The sequence below is a fragment of the Oryx dammah genome, unplaced genomic scaffold, assembly GCF_014754425.2.
Source record: "Oryx dammah isolate SB20612 unplaced genomic scaffold, SCBI_Odam_1.1 HiC_scaffold_19, whole genome shotgun sequence".
NCBI classification, from domain to species: Eukaryota; Metazoa; Chordata; class Mammalia; order Artiodactyla; family Bovidae; genus Oryx; species Oryx dammah.
In genome coordinates this window covers 72,072,852-72,091,033 of record NW_024070203.1, presented here as the reverse complement: position 1 = coordinate 72,091,033, position 18,182 = coordinate 72,072,852, and the positions used below count along the sequence as shown (strand labels likewise).

Genomic DNA, 18,182 nt, shown 5'->3' with positions numbered 1-18,182 from the left:
AAGGACATTCTAGCTAGAAGACTCTTACTTCCTGGAGTGTATAGAGAGGCACCATTATAAGTTTTTATTGCAATCTCACATTTTGTACCAAAATATTATAATCTAAGGTGCTTAGAGCCATAGGGAATGCCAGAGATTCCAGATGCCTGGTGCCGAGATGTAGACAACTTCAGACCTGATGTACAGAACAATTCTGAAACTTGGTTTCTCACTTCAGCACCTCCACTAAACGAATTGTAATTTTGAATCTCTAACCTAGAAAGTTCGTGTTGTTACCCAGTGTTACCTACTGTACAGCTTTGCAGTGGTGATTAAGACAGTTGTGTTCATAAAGGTCTCAGAGTTCAGTCAGCTGATTGCTAGAAAGAATACCGCAATTTGTACATGCATGAAAATGCTTTTATAAAGAGTCTGTCAGAAAAATATCAATCCATGGTATTTATAATTAGTTTCCTCTTTCCAGCTAATTTGAACATATTACATCAAACCCCACCCTTGTCTTGTACCCACACCATCAATAAAGAAGTCCTTTTGAGTGATAAATGGTCCATGGGGACGGGTAAAACAGTATGATTTTGAGCACGTTTAACTAGATTTATGAACTGACACATGAAAATTCGAGTGAGACCTCTTTCTTGGATATTGTTAGGGACTAGAAGGATTTCTTTTTTTAAAGCAGTATATAAACCCAGTTGATGGCAAAATAGTAATCAACTCAGAGGCTGTGTTAACTGCCTAAAACTACCTGAATGACTGATATCTAATCTATTGTTATCTAATAATTTATCTGTTGTTTATCTAATAATGTGGAAAGGCCAGTGATTTTTGACTGCTGGCTCTTTTAACCTCAGACTAAGCTGTGGCAGGTGCCATCCATAAGTTGGGTGTTCTGTAACCATAGCTCATCACTTAACTCTCCTGTGTGTTTTCTTTCCCAAGCACCATATGTAAAGGTGTATCTATTAGATAATGGAGTCTGCATAGCCAAAAAGAAAACAAAAGTGGCAAGAAAAACGCTGGAACCCCTTTACCAGCAACTATTATCTTTTGAAGAAAGTCCCCAAGGAAAAGTTTTACAGGTATTTACTGAATTATATATTCCTTACCTAAGAAGGTGTCTTCATGGAGTCAAACATTCTCTTCCAATCTTCCCCTCAGCTGAAATTCTTGGGAAACTTCCAAGCAGTGGCCAGTGCTATAAAGCTGTACACACTAGGAAACTACATTGAATGTAATAAACCACAGTGGAAAAAAAATACAAAAAAAAGCCATACACAGTTTCTTTTAAAGTGAACTATAGACTTGTAAACCCCCGTTACACATTAGCTCTCGTCTTCCTTAATGGCTTAGGGTCCTAACACTCCTGTAGAGTTTTCCGACTATACCTTTGAATTCCAATAAAGATAACTATCCCAGTAATTAAATACAACTACATAACTTGATGTTTGGTGTCAGCACATTGTATGAAAGTTGCTCAGTCATGTCCGACTCTTTGCAACCCCATGGACTGACTATACAGTCTATGGAATTTTCCAGGCCAGAATACTGAGTGGGTAGCCTTTCCCTTCTCCAGGGGATCTTTCCAATTCAGGGATCAAATCCAGGTCCCCTGCATTGCAAGTGTGTTCTTTACCAGCTGAGCCACCAGGAAGCCCAAGAATACTGGAGTAGGTAGCCTATCCCTTCTCCAGAGGATCTTCCCGAACCAGGAATTGAACCGGGGTCTCCTGCATTGCAGTTGGATTTTTTGCCAGCTGAGCTATCACTAATCGATTGTATTTTGGTTTACAGGCTCTTACATACATGATTGTACTGACATTGCTCTTTTAATTTTGCCAACAGATCATTGTCTGGGGAGACTATGGCCGCATGGATCACAAATCCTTCATGGGAGTGGCCCAGATACTTTTAGATGAACTGGAGCTATCCAACATGGTGATTGGCTGGTTCAAACTCTTCCCCCCTTCCTCCCTAGTAGATCCAACCTTGGCCCCTCTGACAAGAAGAGCTTCCCAATCATCTCTGGAAAGTTCAACTGGACCTTCTTACTCTCGTTCATAGCAGCTGTAAAACTGTTGTCATAGCAACCAGCGTTACAAAAAAAAAAAATCACAGGTCGCAAACCCTGGTAACACTGCATGCTTAATGTTGTGTCTTCTGAGCCTGTTCCTAGGGATACAAAGCGATCCTGTGTTCTCAGAGGAAGTTGCACACATTGTGCCCTAAAGGAGGCCCTCAGGTGAAGGAGCGGAGCTATGAAGAACTATCAGGTTTGGAGTTCAGTAACACTCGAGTTTTGGTCCAATCTGAAGCCATGGATTAATATCAAAGAATCAGTCAGTTTCATGCAACAAAAGCCCTTTTCAATGGCACCTTTATATTTTTATTGTTCCTTTTTCTTCATTTCTCTGACCCCCAAAGTCCTGTGATGCCACAGAAATGGAGCTATCCAGCCATTAAGCCATGTTATAAGTGAAGGACTGACGTCCTGGGAAGTATCAGGTGAAAAGCAAGAGACCAAAGACGAGGTCTAGGACAGAACGTCAGCCCTCCCCTGGACTGGACAGGAGCAGCCGGTCCAAAGTGACGACGTGAGCAGTGGCAGACCTCGGAGCTCCAGCAGGCATGTCATTCACTAATGCCAAGTTGTGTTGGACTCTGAAAAACAAAATTCTGTGGCTATACTGTACTGAATGAAATTAAACTTTTTTTTGCATGGACAGATTAGCTGAATATTTAAATTATTTTCTTGGGGCTGCAACTTGCAAAAAAAAATAAAAATCAGCCATTTTTGACAATTTATATTATTTTTAAAAATAAATTTCACTAGTGCATGGTTTTAAAAAAGGGAGAGAATGCAGCAGGGTGATACAAAGACACACCATGTTTATTCTTTAATCACAGTCTGTGTTTTGGCAGACATTGCAGAAGAAAATACTTTCTAGAAAATACTTAAAATTCTCTTTATGTGACAAATAAGTATAATATATTCAATTTATTTCCATGGTAAATATACAAATCTTACAAAGTTCAACATGTGCAAATTGTTCACATCTTTCTTCCTTTCTCTCACTTTTCCTCTTCTCCCTCTTTTAATCTTTTTATTTTCTTTCTCCCTACTAGAGTGAACATTATGCTAAAAAAAAATGACCAGTTTTTTGACCTGATACTCTCTTAATACCCCATGTTTGATTCAGAGCTGTAGATACTTCTGAATTTCTCAAGGAGGGAAAAAACTATTTAAGAGCTTTCTTTATTTCAAGCATGTTGAAAAGGATTTTGCAACATGACTTGGGAGTACATTAAAGTAAGTCAGCATGTGTTTGATAAAGAAGATATTTGAACTTTTGCAATTTATTGTACAGTGCATGGTAATTTTATTTTCACCTTCCAAGTTCAGTTTACAGGAAAATCCTAAAATCATGTGGCCATTGTAATGTCTAATAAATTTGTTTTTAGCACCAGCATTATTCATACAGGGGTTAAAGTATTATTTCTAGAAGGTCTTAGGTTTTGTTTTTAATTAGTTAAAAGCAATTTCTTTAGTCAATTTCCATTTACTATGTGAATAAAAGCACTGCTAAAAATTTGGAGCCCTGAAAGAAAGGGCAGTTTATTAATTCATTTTTCTGTAGTAAAACTCAATTTTTCACAAATTATATTTCTAAAGAAACATAGCAAACATGAATTTGCAACAGATAATTTTAAAGCTCCAATTTTTAGGTAATTCAAAGAAAGTCAATCTGCCTGTTAACAGTTCTTTGATGCCATCACCAAAAGTCTACACACAAATGCCCTAAAATCAAACCCCTGCCTTTGGTTTTACAGACAGTTATTACCATTGGGTGGTGCTGCAAGGTCAAATTTCTCTTAAGTTTCCCTATTTAGAGGAAAAGTCACCGAGTAATGTAATAAGCCACCCATAGTTTCTGTTTCTTTCTGTACACTTTGATAACATGTTCTTATAGATTGATTTTAACTTCTAGCAACAACTTTTGAAATCTACATACATACCATTTGTTTAAGTTAATGCCATGCACAAAAACTGCTCTTTTGTGTTCTTTTTAAATTCAGTGCTGACCATTAAAAACTATCATGCTTGATATGGTGCAAAAGTTAAAAATGAGTATCACTAAAAATGCCTTCTCTTTATGTGGTGCAATATGAAATACACCAAGACTGTGTCTTGACATTCTGAGACCTGCGATGGACCCAGGTAAAGTTGCGAAATAAACGAATAAAGTTATTTAGACACTTGTGTACCAGCAACAATTGATTTAATAGACCTATAGCGTCTATACTATCCCTTAGAATAAACGTTTAACATTTTCCTGATACTAAGATGCAGTCACATAATCTTTTGTGCATATTCCTATATAAATTATTTCTAATTTTAATAAGAAGGACATGACTGTATGGAATATTTGTACATACCTGTCATTATGCAGTATTTATTTTAAAGTTGGTGGTTTTTTTTTTTTTAATTTTCACATGTCTGCACCTCAACTTGTGACCTAGTCATGTAAATAGCACTATGCCAGTGACCATTTCTGCCCTGTACATAATATGTTTTAAAAGTAAAGGGAATTCCAGTTGGAAAAAAATAAAAAGGGCAGATTAGTCCTGTGATGAACACCAACTAATGTAAAACTCAAATTCATTCTGGTGATGGTATTTAACACTTTAAATAAAACATTTTCTTTACAGACGTTGTATGCATGGCCTTCTGACTTCTCTTCTCTCCACGCATCCCCAAACCTGCTGCAGCTCATTTCCTGAACCCACGCATCACTTAGAGACACTGAAATCATCTTCTAGCCTCTCCATAACAGAAGCAGACCGCTGGTTCTTAGCAAGTAGCCCTCAGCAGAGCACTTATTTTAAACACCAAAGGATTTCAGCTCACATCATTAAACTTGTTGGTTTTCAAAAGGTCATTCCACATTGAGGTGCTTTCTGATGAAGTGACTTGGCAACTCCCAAATTTAAATGAATGAGATTTCTGAGTCCGTGTGGCCTCCACTGACAGCAGGGTCAGAATCATGTTCAAGCTCTGCCATTCCCTGGGTGGAGATGACAAGGGTGACAGCTGGCTCTATGTTGTGTTTCCACTGATGAGTCAGTCCAGCTTTGTGGGAGACTAGGGTGAGGTGCGTTTTCAGTTGGGGAATTATCTGTGGTCACCTGACGTATGATGGTTTAGTCGCTAAGTCATGTCCGACTCTTGCGACCCCACGGACTGTTGCCCACCAGCCTCCTCTGTGCATGGGATTTCCTAGGCAAGAATACTGCAGTGGGTTGCCATTTCCTTCTCCAGGTGATCTTCCAGACCCTGGAATCAACCCAGGTCTCCTGCATTTGCAGGTGGATTCTTTACCGACTGAACTATGATTGACATATAACAACCAGTCCAGAGACTGGCTTCTGTCACATGTGAATGGAAGAGAGGGTCTCTCCATACCTTCTAGGGTGATTCTTCAAACTGCAAAATGAGTTTGGTTAGAATGGGCTTCCGTGGGGGCTCAGATGGTAAAGAATCTGCCTGCAATGTGGGAGACCTGGGTTCAGTCTCTGAGCTGGGAAGATCCCTTGGAAAAGGAAATGGTAACCCACTCCAGTATTCTTTCCTGGAGAATCCCATGGATGTAGGAGCCTGGCGGGCTACAGTCCATGGGGTCTCAAAGAGTCGGCTATGACTGAGCGGCTCATGCTTTCACTTGATAAATAAGAAATCCAACTGCAATCCAAACTTAGTCCTCTCTCCATCCCCTGAACCAGCCATAACTTCAATTTCCAAGGAACCCCAGTGCCCCTATCTGCCCAAATTATCTTTTCATTAATATATACTCTCTGCTCTAGTGAGCTATTTCTTTGCTATTCATACACTCCTATTCTGAAACTCTCCTTGCCTTTTTTATATGCCCTCTCCTGAAAAGCCCTTCTACTTTCTCAAAAGTGATCCATGTTAGTTCCTTCCTGCAATTCCCAGCTGAAGACAGTTCTATAGCAGTTCCAAACTGAATCCTAAACACATGGATGCTCTTGGCACCAACACCTTCATTTTCCCAGCAACTCTAGACACCAAGGGTTCAAAAGCAATGATAAAGTACCTCCTGATCACCATCACAAGGGCTTTGGGAGAACTGGCCAAGAAATCACCAAGCTGTCTGCCTGTGCCGACTTAACTTTTGACATAAGAACACAGTCTGAATGTTTGTCTCCACTCACACAGTCCATGATGCCTCCTCAACAGTCTCTAACATCCATGCACGAATGAATAGAAGTTCACATGTCCACCTTTGGTGTGTGAAATGTGTATTGAGAAGCAGTGTGTAAGAGGGAACAAAAACAATTTGTGACACTCAGATTCTTCGTATGATGTGATTTAAGTCACTGAGTCTCTCTGGCAATCAGTTCTTTATCTGGAAAAGGGGAGGGCATGGCAACCGACTCCCATATTTATGGGCTTCCTTGATGCCTCAGATGGTAAAGAATCCACCTGCCATGTGGGAGACCTGGATTCAATCCCTGGTCGGACACAACTGAGTGACTTTCACAAGGAGTTTGAGTTAGACATTCTTCCATCATTAAATCTACACTTTGACTATTTTATAAGCTCCTTCAAGAAAGAGACCATACCTATTTTCTCCCCTGTTTTATATACTCAATGCTGTACACAAAGATGCTTCATAAATATCTGCCAAGTTAATTACTATAGTCCTGCTATTTTGAGACACGATTTTAGGCATTATCGTAAACAGAAAAAGCATGGCCCTGTCCTCATGAAACTTTCATTCTAATAAAGAAGACACACATTGAGTGAAAAATTACAAATAAGATACCTTTCCCAGGGCAAAAATACTATGGGAATATACAGCAGTGTTTTAACCAGTTGAGAGAGTCAAGGAAGGCTAGTATCTATAAAAATGGACAGGAGTTAAACACAAGGTAATAGTGGCCATGGGGGATGGGAGCTAGATGAATATTCCAGGCAGAGAACAGCAGCTAAGAAATCTGAGAGAAGGAACTGCAGCTCTACCATTTTGATTACACAGTGTGGCTAAAGCAAAGGTGAGTTCATAAGACATGCATACAAGTGAACAAATGAATAAATGGAGTGAATGCAGATTCCTACAGCCTAAGCTATTTCTGAACCACTGAGCATTTTGTTGAGAATAACCTAAATTTGATGTGAGAACTGTTTGTAAATCCTCTATTTGCGTGCATGTATGCTTAGTCATTTCCTTCTCCATTTCCTTCTCCAAAAGGAAATGGCAACTCACTCCAGTGTTCTTGCCTGGAGAATCCCAGGGATGGAGGAGCCTGGTGGGCTGCTGAGTCGGACACCACTGAAGTGACTTAGCAGCAGCAGCAGCACGCTTAGTCATGTCCAACTCTTTGCAATCCCATGGACTGTAGCCTGCCAGGTTCCTCTGTCCATGGAGTTTTCCAGGCAAGAATACTGAAGCGGGTTGGCATTTCCTACCCAGGAATCCTCTATTTAATTGTATTTAAAATAGTTCTCAGAATGCACAGTCCTAATCCCATTCAGTTGTTAAACCTTTGAATATAGGAACCATAGCCTATAGTTCTGTACACAGCATAGGACCTAGCTCAGCACTAAGCGATTACAGGTCTCAGATACTCAGCCTTAACAGTGAATATCCCTTTCTGATATTCTTGGAAAGATTGCTGCTATCAATATGGATAATTCCTGAGTCCTTAAATTTCTGTTAATAGTTTGCATATGGTTGAATCAGAAAGACTAAACCTGTCCTGTTCTTAATGCCTGAGCACCAGCTCCCTGTAATTGTGCTTTTGGAGTAGGGTGTCATTTTGTTCAGTATGCCTCCTTTTCTGATCCATCCACAGAGGTCCCAAGAGATCTGCCATTTCCTAACTAATCCCATTCTCCTGGTTTCAACTGATGGTGGTATAGTGGGTGCAGACTCCTAAAATGGGTCAGTCTATACCCTTGCTTGTGAAGATTTCTTATTTTTGTCTTGTTTTGCCTTGACACCAAAGAGGCAGCTCATCTCCCATATAGAAATTTCATGGAAAAAAAAGACCAAGAGCTATCAGTGGCTATGTTTTCTGTTATATGATGGAAATTGCATTGATAGAAAGTCAGCAAAGCTAAGTGGAGGCATGAATTGAGAGTCCTGCAGGTTCCATGTTCCTGGTTCCATTATGATTGAAGACTGGCTGCATCTTTGCTCTTTTAAGAAAGCCCATTCCATTCTAGCTGTTGATTAGTTGGGTGTCTGCTATTTGAAGTCACTAGTCCTAATTAATACATTTGGCCAAGGACAAGGCTGATGGAATCGTAGAATCTTGAAGGAGTCTTCAAGAACAAACTCATAGCATTAACAAAAACCCTAAGAGGTAGCCATCCAACCGCTGCTTGGCTAGTGGCTGAAGAGAAAAACTCGGCAAAGCAACCCATTCCACAGTCTCTAACAGTTAGACTCTCCCTCCTAAACACCTAGCCTAAATCTCTCTTTTGGAATTTTACACTTCCTGGGCTCACTGGCAGCAAGTTCGAGCTCCTACTGCTCATCACACGACAGGCCAATAAATAGACAAGTTGTTGGGGCAAGGATTAGTGACTTTATTCAAAAACCAGTCGACTGAGAAGGTGGTGGACTTATTTTCTGAAGAACCATCTTCCTGAGTTAGAGCTCAGGTTTCTTTTATAGTAAAAGGGGAGAGAGGAAAGTCAAACACTTCTGGTTGCCATCAACCTTCAAAGGGGATGTGTTGATTTCTTCCTGCCTGCGGTCGTCCACAGGTGGGAGGATGTTTCCTGAGAGCTAAACAAAGGTTCTTTAGCTTAACGTTCATTACCTGAGAGGCAAGGTTCCTAGAGTTGGGCCATTATGTATAATTTAAACTTATAGGCAATGTCCTTTTATCAATTAACTTGTAATAGAATACAAAATTTCTCTCCTATCACAACTCCTCACTGTCAGTGTTCACTCCACCATCTGGTGGTAAAAGGACAAATACTGCCCTGGCTACTTCCAGAGGTAACGAATATTCCTTAAAATCTTTATCAGTCCTCTTTTTAATACAGCTATCTGAACCTCATGAAACCCCTTAGTACTTTTTTGTCTAATTTGTAATTGAACTTAGGGGTTTTGATTCCAGTTCACAATACATATACTAAATTCCTGTGCTATTTATATTTGAGCAAAATTAAATTGGTTGACCCTTCTCCAGCTACAGTGATATCACTCCAGTTGCATAGGCAGACCTGTTGGTGGAAGGCTCATAAACAGAGATTAGTATAGTGCCCAAAGTTTTAGCATGATTGGCAACTGCTAGGGGAGAATCCCAGGGACGGGGGAGCCTGGTGGGCTGCTGTCTCTGGGGTCGCACAGAGTCGGACACAACTGAAGCGACTTAGCAGCAGCAGCAGGTCTTTTAAATCATCTATAGATTCTCTCGCCTGGGCAGACACCTGGAATGGCCAACCATTCACCATTTCAAAGAGGCTTAATTTAAGCCTGCTTCTGGGAACCACCCAGAAGGCACTGATCTATAGCAGGGCAACTGGCAAGGCCTTCAGTTCAGTTCAGTCGCGCAGTCATGTCCAGCTCTTTGCAAGCCCATGGACTGCAGCATGCCAGGCTTCCCTGTCCTTCACCAGCTCCTGGACGGTGCATACTCAAACTCATGTCCATCTTATCTCAAATTAGTATTCATTCTCTCAGTTCTTCCTGTTGATTGTGGTCTCCAGGATATATAATTCCTATACCTTAATCCAAATCAGGGGAGAATTGCCTTTAAAAGGGCTTCAACTAATTAAAAGATACTGCTTTTTAAAACTGATGACTTAAAACTGCCACACACAAAATAGTCCACAAAACATTTTCCGTTTTCTGAGTTTTACAATCCATTGTTGTCATTAACCAGTCCTTTACTATGAAACTTTAATGACCAATTGAGACCAACAGTTCTGAGACTGTTCTTCCAGCACTGATTAAGCCTGGGGTGGCAGGTATAGTATTTATTTAGCCTTCTGAACTTTCCGGGCAGACTTGGTGCCCTTGCCAGCTCTACCCACACTCCTGTCCATTGCTTAAGCGACACCCACAGCCACCATCTGCCTCATGTCACCACCAGCAAAGTGGTCCAAGAAGAAGAGGGTAGTTAGGGAAGTTCTCAGCACACATGGGCTTGCTAGGAACCATATCAATGATGGCAGCATCACCAGATTTCAAGAATTTGGTGCCATCTTCCAGCTTTTTCCCAGGATGATGATCAGTCTTCTACTTCAGCTGAGCAACCTTGCAGCTGATTCCCCACAGTCGTTTACCTGGGGCTCTGGGTGTGGGGAAATAGCCCAAGTCCAAGGGAGGCCCTGGGCCTCTTCATTCATCAAGTGTTCCTCTAGTTCTATGAGGTTTCTATGAGGTTCTGTCTTTTACTGTCTTTCTTATGTTTCAGCCTAGGGCAATTTGTTTGCTAATGTTCTTCCTCCTTATAGTAAGCACATTGTTCCTTCCCCAATCATGGCTTACCTCTCTTCAGGTTACTGTCCTTCAGGAAATTCCCATGCCACTGCCAAAAACAAGTGTTTCATTTGCATCATCTTTCTTCTGTTGTTGTTCCCTATTGAACACTTTAAGGGCAACATCTCCCAATTAAGAATGGTTCGTTCCAAATGTATCATCTAGTGTTTGCAGCATTCTCCTGATATTTGAGACACTTTGCCCCAAGTGAAAAAAAAAAGTCAAATTTACCATTATAATATTTTCAGGGGCTTCGGGATATACATTAGTATGATGTCTGTAGGCCTGATACATCATTTACAAAAATTCAGAGAAGTCTTCATTTGCTTGGCTAAATTTCCTGACTTCTGTTTAAACTCTTTTGCTTTCCTTCCCCTGCCTTGCCAATATGTACTAATTAATATTACTCCAGGAGGGTACTACTGATGGTGCAGATGGTAAAGAATCTGCCTGCAATGCAGGACACCCAGGTTTGATCCCTGGGTCAAGAAAATCCCCTGGAGAAAGGAGTGGCAGCCTACTCCAGTACTCTTGCCTAGAGAATCCCAAGGACAGAGGATCTGGGCAGGCTACAGTCCATGGAGTCGCAAAGAGTCTGACACGACTGAGTGACTAACACTTTCACTTTTCAAGGGCATTCTTTCCTCACTGAGGTCCCAATTTGTTTCAGATGTGAGTACTGCCCAGTGGGCTCAGGTGTAAAAGATCCTCTCTCTAAAGGAAGGTTGTGATCTTTCTAGTTAAAGAGGTCTGAGAAAGCTAGCTGTCTGGTCATTTGCATTTAGCCCCCTTTGAGACAGCAGCAGTGAAAGTTGCCCTGCTCTGGAAGTGGCTCCTGACTCAAATTGAGCGCCGTGTCCTGTCTTAGATGGTATTGCCATACCAGAATAAGTCCCTGCACCCCAGAAACAAACCCAGGATTTTCTAATTGGTCTGCAGAAGGAGGGGAAGTCCTGAGCCCCAGTGTCAGCATTTGGGCCTAGAAAAGAATGAAAAATGGGAGAAGGGATGTATAGATTGGCCTAACGGCCAGAGCAGCTGGGCAGGGTAACTCAGCCAGAGTTGAGGTCTGAAGAAGCATATCTTCACCGTCATTCCCTCCCTTTTCTTATTTTCTCTGAAGTTCTTATTTTCCCACAAGTGCTTGCACATAAAGGATTTTATCATTCTTCCCTACTTCTTCATAAAATAGCTACAGAGTCATCAAAAGCCACCGTAAAGCCATAAAGAATAACTGATCATCTCTAACCATTAGCAGGATGCTTTTTTCATCCCAACCAAGATTACAGTACAATTGAAAAGAAATTTGGTTACTGTTGTGATGTACAAAATCCAACAGAATTACTAATCAAAAAATGGGCCAAAGAACTAAATAGACATTTCTCCAAAGAAGACATACAGATGGCTAACAAACATATGAAAAGATGCTCAACATCACTCATTATCAGAGAAATGCAAATCAAAACCACAGTGAGGTACCATTTCATGCCAGTCAGAATGGCTGCAATCCAAAAGTCTACAAGCAATAAATGCTGGAGAGGGGGTGGAGAAAAGGGAACCCTCTTACACTGTTGGTGGGAATGCAAACTAGTACAGCCACTATGGAGAACAGTGTGGAGAGTCCTTAAAAAACTGCAAAAAGAATTGCCTTATGACCCAGCAATCCCACTGCTGGGCATACACACCGAGGAAACAAGAATTGAAAGACACATGTACCCCAATGTTCATCGCAGCACTGTTTATAATAGCCAGAACATGGAAGCAACCTAGATGTCCAGCAGCAGATGAATGGATACGAAAGCTGTGGTACATATACACAATGGAGTATTACTCAGCCATTAAACAGAATACATTTGAATTAGTTCTAATGAGGTGGATGAAACTGGAGCCTATTATACAGAGTGAAGTAAGCCAGAAAAAAAAACACCAATACAGTATACTAATGCATATATATGGAAATTAGAAAGATGGTAACGATAACCCTGTATGCAAGATAGCAAAAGAGACACAGATATATAGAACAGTCTTGGATTCTGTGGGAGAGGGCGAGGGTGGGATGATTCGGGAGAATGGCATTGAAATGTGTATAATATCAGATAAGAAACTAATCGCCAGTCCAGGTTCGATGCAGGATGCTTGGGGCTGGTGCACTGGGATGACCCAGAGGGATGGTATGGGGAGGGAGGTGGGAGGGGGATTCAGGATGGGGAACACGTGTACACCCGTGGCAGATTCATGTTGATGTGTGGCCAAACCAATACAATACTGTAAAGTAATTAGCCTCCAATTAAAATAAATAAATTTATATTAAAAATAAAATAAAATTATGAATGATACCATTTACCAGGAGAGACCAGAATTTTAGGAGTTATAATTTCTAGAATGTGTACATTAATAATGTTTACCCATATGATACAATCTAAGAAGTTTTATCACCACTTACTTGACAATGCTTCCCACTCAATTTAACATAATAAAAAAGCCTAAGTAATATTCCTCTCTCTGAGAGAGAAAAGAAATAATTTGAGGTGTTCCAGGGGCCCTTTGGAAAACCTCAAAGTTAGCTGCTGCTGCTGCTGCTGCTGCTGCTAAGTCACTTCAGTCGTGTCCAACTCTAGAGGTCAAATAATCTTTATTTATAATTTAATTTTGGGGAAGTTTGTCAAAATATCAAAGGTTTTAACCAATGATAATAAAAGATCTCAATGACAAATGCAGACAAGTTAAAGAAACTCACAATTACCAAAAGCAGTTCAGTATTTTAAGAAGACTTTGTCCTCTTAGAGAACCAGATTCAGGAGGAGCTTCAATCAAAATGGTGGAGAAGGACATGGAGGCTACCTCCCTCCTACAAAAGCATCAAAAATAATCTACAAATGGAACAGTTCTCACAGAGCACATACAGAACACTAGCACAAGACCTCAAATACCTGAAAGGACAAGAAAGATCCCACAGAACTGGGCAGGACAAAAGGGATAAAAAAAGAGGAAGTGAGATAGGACCTGTGGCCCTGGGAGGGAGCTGAAAAAGCGTAAATGTCCTTGCTCCCTGGGAAGCCCCTTCACTGGCAGGGAGCTCAGTCAGGACAGAGAAGGGGGCTTCAGAGGCTCAGAGGAGAATGCAATGATTGGTTTGTGGCAGGCAGAACAGAGGGTGACCTGCATAGACGCTGGTCATGCCACTGCCCTTGGCATCCCAGGGTGAGATACATGTTTGCTGGGGTGAGCGGAGGCTGGAACTGGGGGTTTACAGGACAGACCTGTGGGGAGGACTGGGGTTGGTGGTACAGAGACAGCCTGAAGGAGCTGGAGCGTGGTGTGGCCACAACAGGAGTGTTCGTGGAAGAAGCCCAGGCCCACCATAAAAGCAAAGCACCATTGTTAAGTGGCAAGTGAAGGGAGGGGCAGGAGCCCCCCGGCAGCCTCTTTCTCTACCTGCCAGCCTCCGTGGCCTCCAGGAGGATGCACCCCAGCCACGGCCTGCACCAGTGCCCCTGTCCCAGCCACCACCCGGGGTGGGGGCCCGGATGCTAGCAGGCTGTCCATGCACAGATGTGGGGCTGGAATCACACCTGAGCCCCAAGGCTGGGTGACTTAGGAAGTAGGGCTGAAATCTCTCCCTACGACTGCATGAGCCGTTATTTCACACTTTTGCCACTGGCTTTGTAAATTCATTGTCTGCAGGACATCCGAATGGACAACAGGCGCTTCCACAGCTGGGAGGAATCTGGCTGCTATGGGCCACATCGGGGCGGGGCCAGGCTTGGGTTTAAACTGCCTCCATAGCTCCCACAGAAGGTCAAAGTGCATGACTACTGGACTTCAGTGCATCTGTGCTGGTGGCCTCATGAATGCCTGAGGGACACCAGGGCCAATTGCCGGCATTCCTAAGGCGGAGGAGGGCTAAGGGCGGTGCATCTTTGTGAGCCCATACAGTGATCAAAGGCGACACAACAGCACACACCCACTGCTGAACAGCTTGGCAGAGGGCTACTCAGGGGCTGCTTTCTCAGTGGGAGCACTCCACTCCTACCTGCCTATCGCTACAGAGCTCGGAAACAACTCAAAAACGAATCTTAAGAGACTACTTACTGCAAGCAACTATATGTCAATAAAGTGGACAATCTCGAGGAAAGGGACAAATTCTTAGGAAGTTACAATCTCCCAAGGCTGAACCAAGAAGAAATAGAAAATAGGAACAGATCAACCACAAGTACTGAAATTGAAACTGTGGTTTTAAAACTGCCCACAAACAAAAGTGCAGGACCAGAAGACTTCACAGGCAAATTCTATCAAACATTTAGAGAAGAGTTAACAACCAAACTTCAAACTATTTCATAAATTTGCAGAGGAAGGAACACTCCCAAACTCATTCTATGAAGCCACCATCACTCTGATACCAAAACCAGAAAAAAAAAAAAAAGAAAAGAAAATTACAGCCCAGTATCACTGATGAACATAGATGCAAAAAATCCTCAACACAATATAGCAAACCAAATCCAACCTTCCATTAAAAGGATCATACACCATGATCAAGTGGAATTTATCCCAAGAATGCAAGGATTTTTCAGTATCTACAAATCAATCAGTATAGCACACCATATTGACAAATTGAAGAATAAACCCAAACGGTTATCTCAATAGACGCAGAAAAAACTTTTGACAAAATTCAAAACCCATTTATGATTAAAAAACTCTCCAGAAAGCAAGCATAGAGGTAACATACCTCAATATAATAAAGGTCATATATGGCAAACCCACAGCAAACATCATACTCAACAGTGAAAAACTAAAAACGTTTCCTCTAAAATCAGGAATAAGGACTTTCCAGGTGGTTCAGTGGTTAAGACTCCATGCTTCCAATGGAGTCTTTGGTCTTTGGTCAGGAAGTTCCACAAGCCATATGGGGAGGCCAAAAATTAAATAAAATCAGAAAAGGGACAGAAGTGCCCACTCTTGCCATTTCGATTCAACATAGTCAGCCACAGCAATCAAAAAAGAAAAAGAAATAAAAGAAATCCAAATTGGAAAAGAAGTAAAACTGTCACTGTAGATGATATGATGCTATACTGAGACAATCCTAATGAAGGTACCAGAAAACTACTAGATCTCATCAGTGCATTTGGTAAAGTTGCAGGATACAAAATTAATATACAGAAATTTATTGCATTTCTATATGCTAATAATGAAAGAAAGAGAAATTAAGGGAACAATCTCACTTACTATTGCATTAAAAATAATAAAATACCTAGGAATAAACCTACCTAGATAGGCAAAAGACCCATACTCCAGAAACTATAAGATGCTGGTGAAAAAATTGAAGAACACACAAATAAATGGAAAGAAAGAAATATCAAGTTCTTAGATTGGAAGAATTAATATTTTCAAAATGACTATACTACCCAAGCCAATCTACAAATTCAATGCAATCCCTATCAAATTACCAATAGCATTTTTCACAGAACTAGAACAAAAAGAACTTAACTTTTTTAAAAAAATGTATATATATATTTAAAACCTTAAAATCTGTATGGAAACACAAAAGACCCCTAATAAACAAAGCAATCTTGAGGAAGAAAAATGAAGCAGGAGGAATCAGGTTCCCTAATTTCGGAATATACTAAAAGCTTCAGCCATCAAAACAGTATGGTATTGGCACAAAGATAGAAATCTAGATCAATGGAACAGTGTAGAAAGTCCTGTGATAAACCCACACACCTATAATCAATTAATCTATGACAAAAGAGGCAAGAATATACGGTGGATAAAAGACAGTCTCTTCAATAAGTAATACTGGGAAAACTTAACAGCTACACAAAAAAGAATTAAATTAGAACATTCTCTAATATCATAAACAAAAATAAACTCAAAATGGATTAAAGACCTAAATGTAAGACTGGATACTCTAAAACTCTTAAGAGGAAAACATAAGCAGAACACCCTTTGACATAAATCGGAGCAATATTTCTTTGGACCTAGTTCCTGGAGTAAAGTAAATGAACACAAAAATAAACAAACAGGACCTAATTAAACTTTTTGCACAAAAGAAATCATAAAAGAGGAAAAGATAACTCATAGTGGGAAAAAAATGTTTTCAAAAGATGCAAACAACAAGGAATTAATATCCAAAATATACAAACCTCATGCAACTCAGGGCCAAAAAAAAAAAAAAACACACCAAAAAAACCCAATTTTTAAAAAAAAGGGCAGAAAATCTAAACAGACATTTCTCCAAAATCACAAACAGATGGTCAAAAGCACATTAAAAAAATGATCAACATTGTTAATTAAGTATTAGAGAAATGCAAACCCAAACTACAATGAGGCATCACCTCACACCAGTCAAATGGCCATCATCAAAGAGTCTACAAACAATAAATGCTGGAGACAGTGTGGAGAGAAGGGAACCCTCCTACACTGTTGGTTGGAATGTAAATTGGAGCAGCCACTAAGGAGAACAGTATGAAGTTTCCTTTAAAAAGTAAAAATAGAGCTACCATATGATCCAGCAGTCATACTCCTGAGCACATATCCAGAAAAAAAAAATTATAATTCAAGGTGAATACAGGCATCCCAATGTTCACTGCAGCACTGTTTACAATGGCCAGGACACAGAAGCAACCTCAATGTCCATCGACAGAGGAGTGGATAGAGACGATATGGCACACACATCCAATGAAATACCACTCAGCCATCAAAAATGAAATAATGCCGTTTCAGCAACACGCACCTGGAGATTATCATGCAAAATCCACAGAGAAAGGCAAATATCACATGACACCACTTACATGTGGAATCTTACAAATGATACAAATGAACTTACTTATAAAACAGAAACAGACTCAGACTTTAAATACAAACTTTGATTACCAAAGGGGAAAGGTGGAGGAAAGGGATAAATTAGGAGTTTGGGATTAACATTTTCACACTACTGTATATAAAATAGATAAGCAACAAGGACCTATTGCATAGCACAAGGAACTCTACTCAATACTCTGTAGACTCTAAATGGGACAAGAATCTGAAAAAGAAGAGATACATACATAACTGAATCACTTTGCTGTATATCTGAAACACAACTTTGTAAATCAACTGCATTCCAATATAAGATTAAAAAAACCTTTTAAGCTAACTGCAATTACTGCCAAGGCAGTGAAAACTAAGCAACCAACCAAGCAAAAACACCCCAACCATACAAAGAGTAGAGTCCAAAGTGCTGCAATAAAGAACAAAAAAATTCATCTATTCATAGATGAATAGATCAGAAGTAATACAGGTATCCTTTATACTTCTCCACCTTCTTTACTAAATCCACATATTTTGACTCTTGAAAAAAATGTCACCGTAGATTTTTATTGATGCAGATCATTTATTCCAATTTATTCAGATTGTCTCCCAGAAAGTACCAAAATTTGAGCATTTGGGAAGTGTGATATAAACTAGTAGTAAATATAAAAACATGAGTTGATTGCCCCAAGCGTTTTGCTACAAAATGAGTTTATAAATTGCATTAGGTTCTTCCCCATATTTTTCTTTTATGCATATGTGTACTTGACAGGGGTTTCCCAGGTAGCTCAGCAGTAAAAAATTCCACCTGCAATGCAGGAGATACAGGCTCGATCCCTAAGGTGAGAAGATCCCCTGGAGAAGGAAATGGCAACCCAC

At 40.5% G+C, this 18,182-nt stretch overlaps 1 protein-coding gene across 50 annotated transcripts in view; it reads left to right on the top strand.

Annotated features, from left to right (window-relative positions):
* RIMS2 (regulating synaptic membrane exocytosis 2) overlaps positions 1-4,709 on the top strand; it is a 592,497-nt gene extending 587,788 nt beyond the window's left edge. For 26 of the 50 annotated variants that reach the window (XM_040261916.1, XM_040261900.1, XM_040261912.1 and 23 more), the window contains 2 exons: positions 940-1,079; positions 1,843-2,109. In XM_040261916.1, the coding sequence (XP_040117850.1) occupies positions 940-1,079; positions 1,843-2,061 (359 nt within the window). In that variant the 3' untranslated portion in view covers positions 2,062-2,109. Of the gene's footprint in view, positions 1-939; positions 1,080-1,842 lie in introns of all 50 variants that reach the window. The other 24 variants (XM_040261950.1, XM_040261948.1, XM_040261945.1 and 21 more) reach the window with 1 other exon arrangement.
* The last annotated feature ends 13,473 nt before the right edge of the window (positions 4,710-18,182 follow it).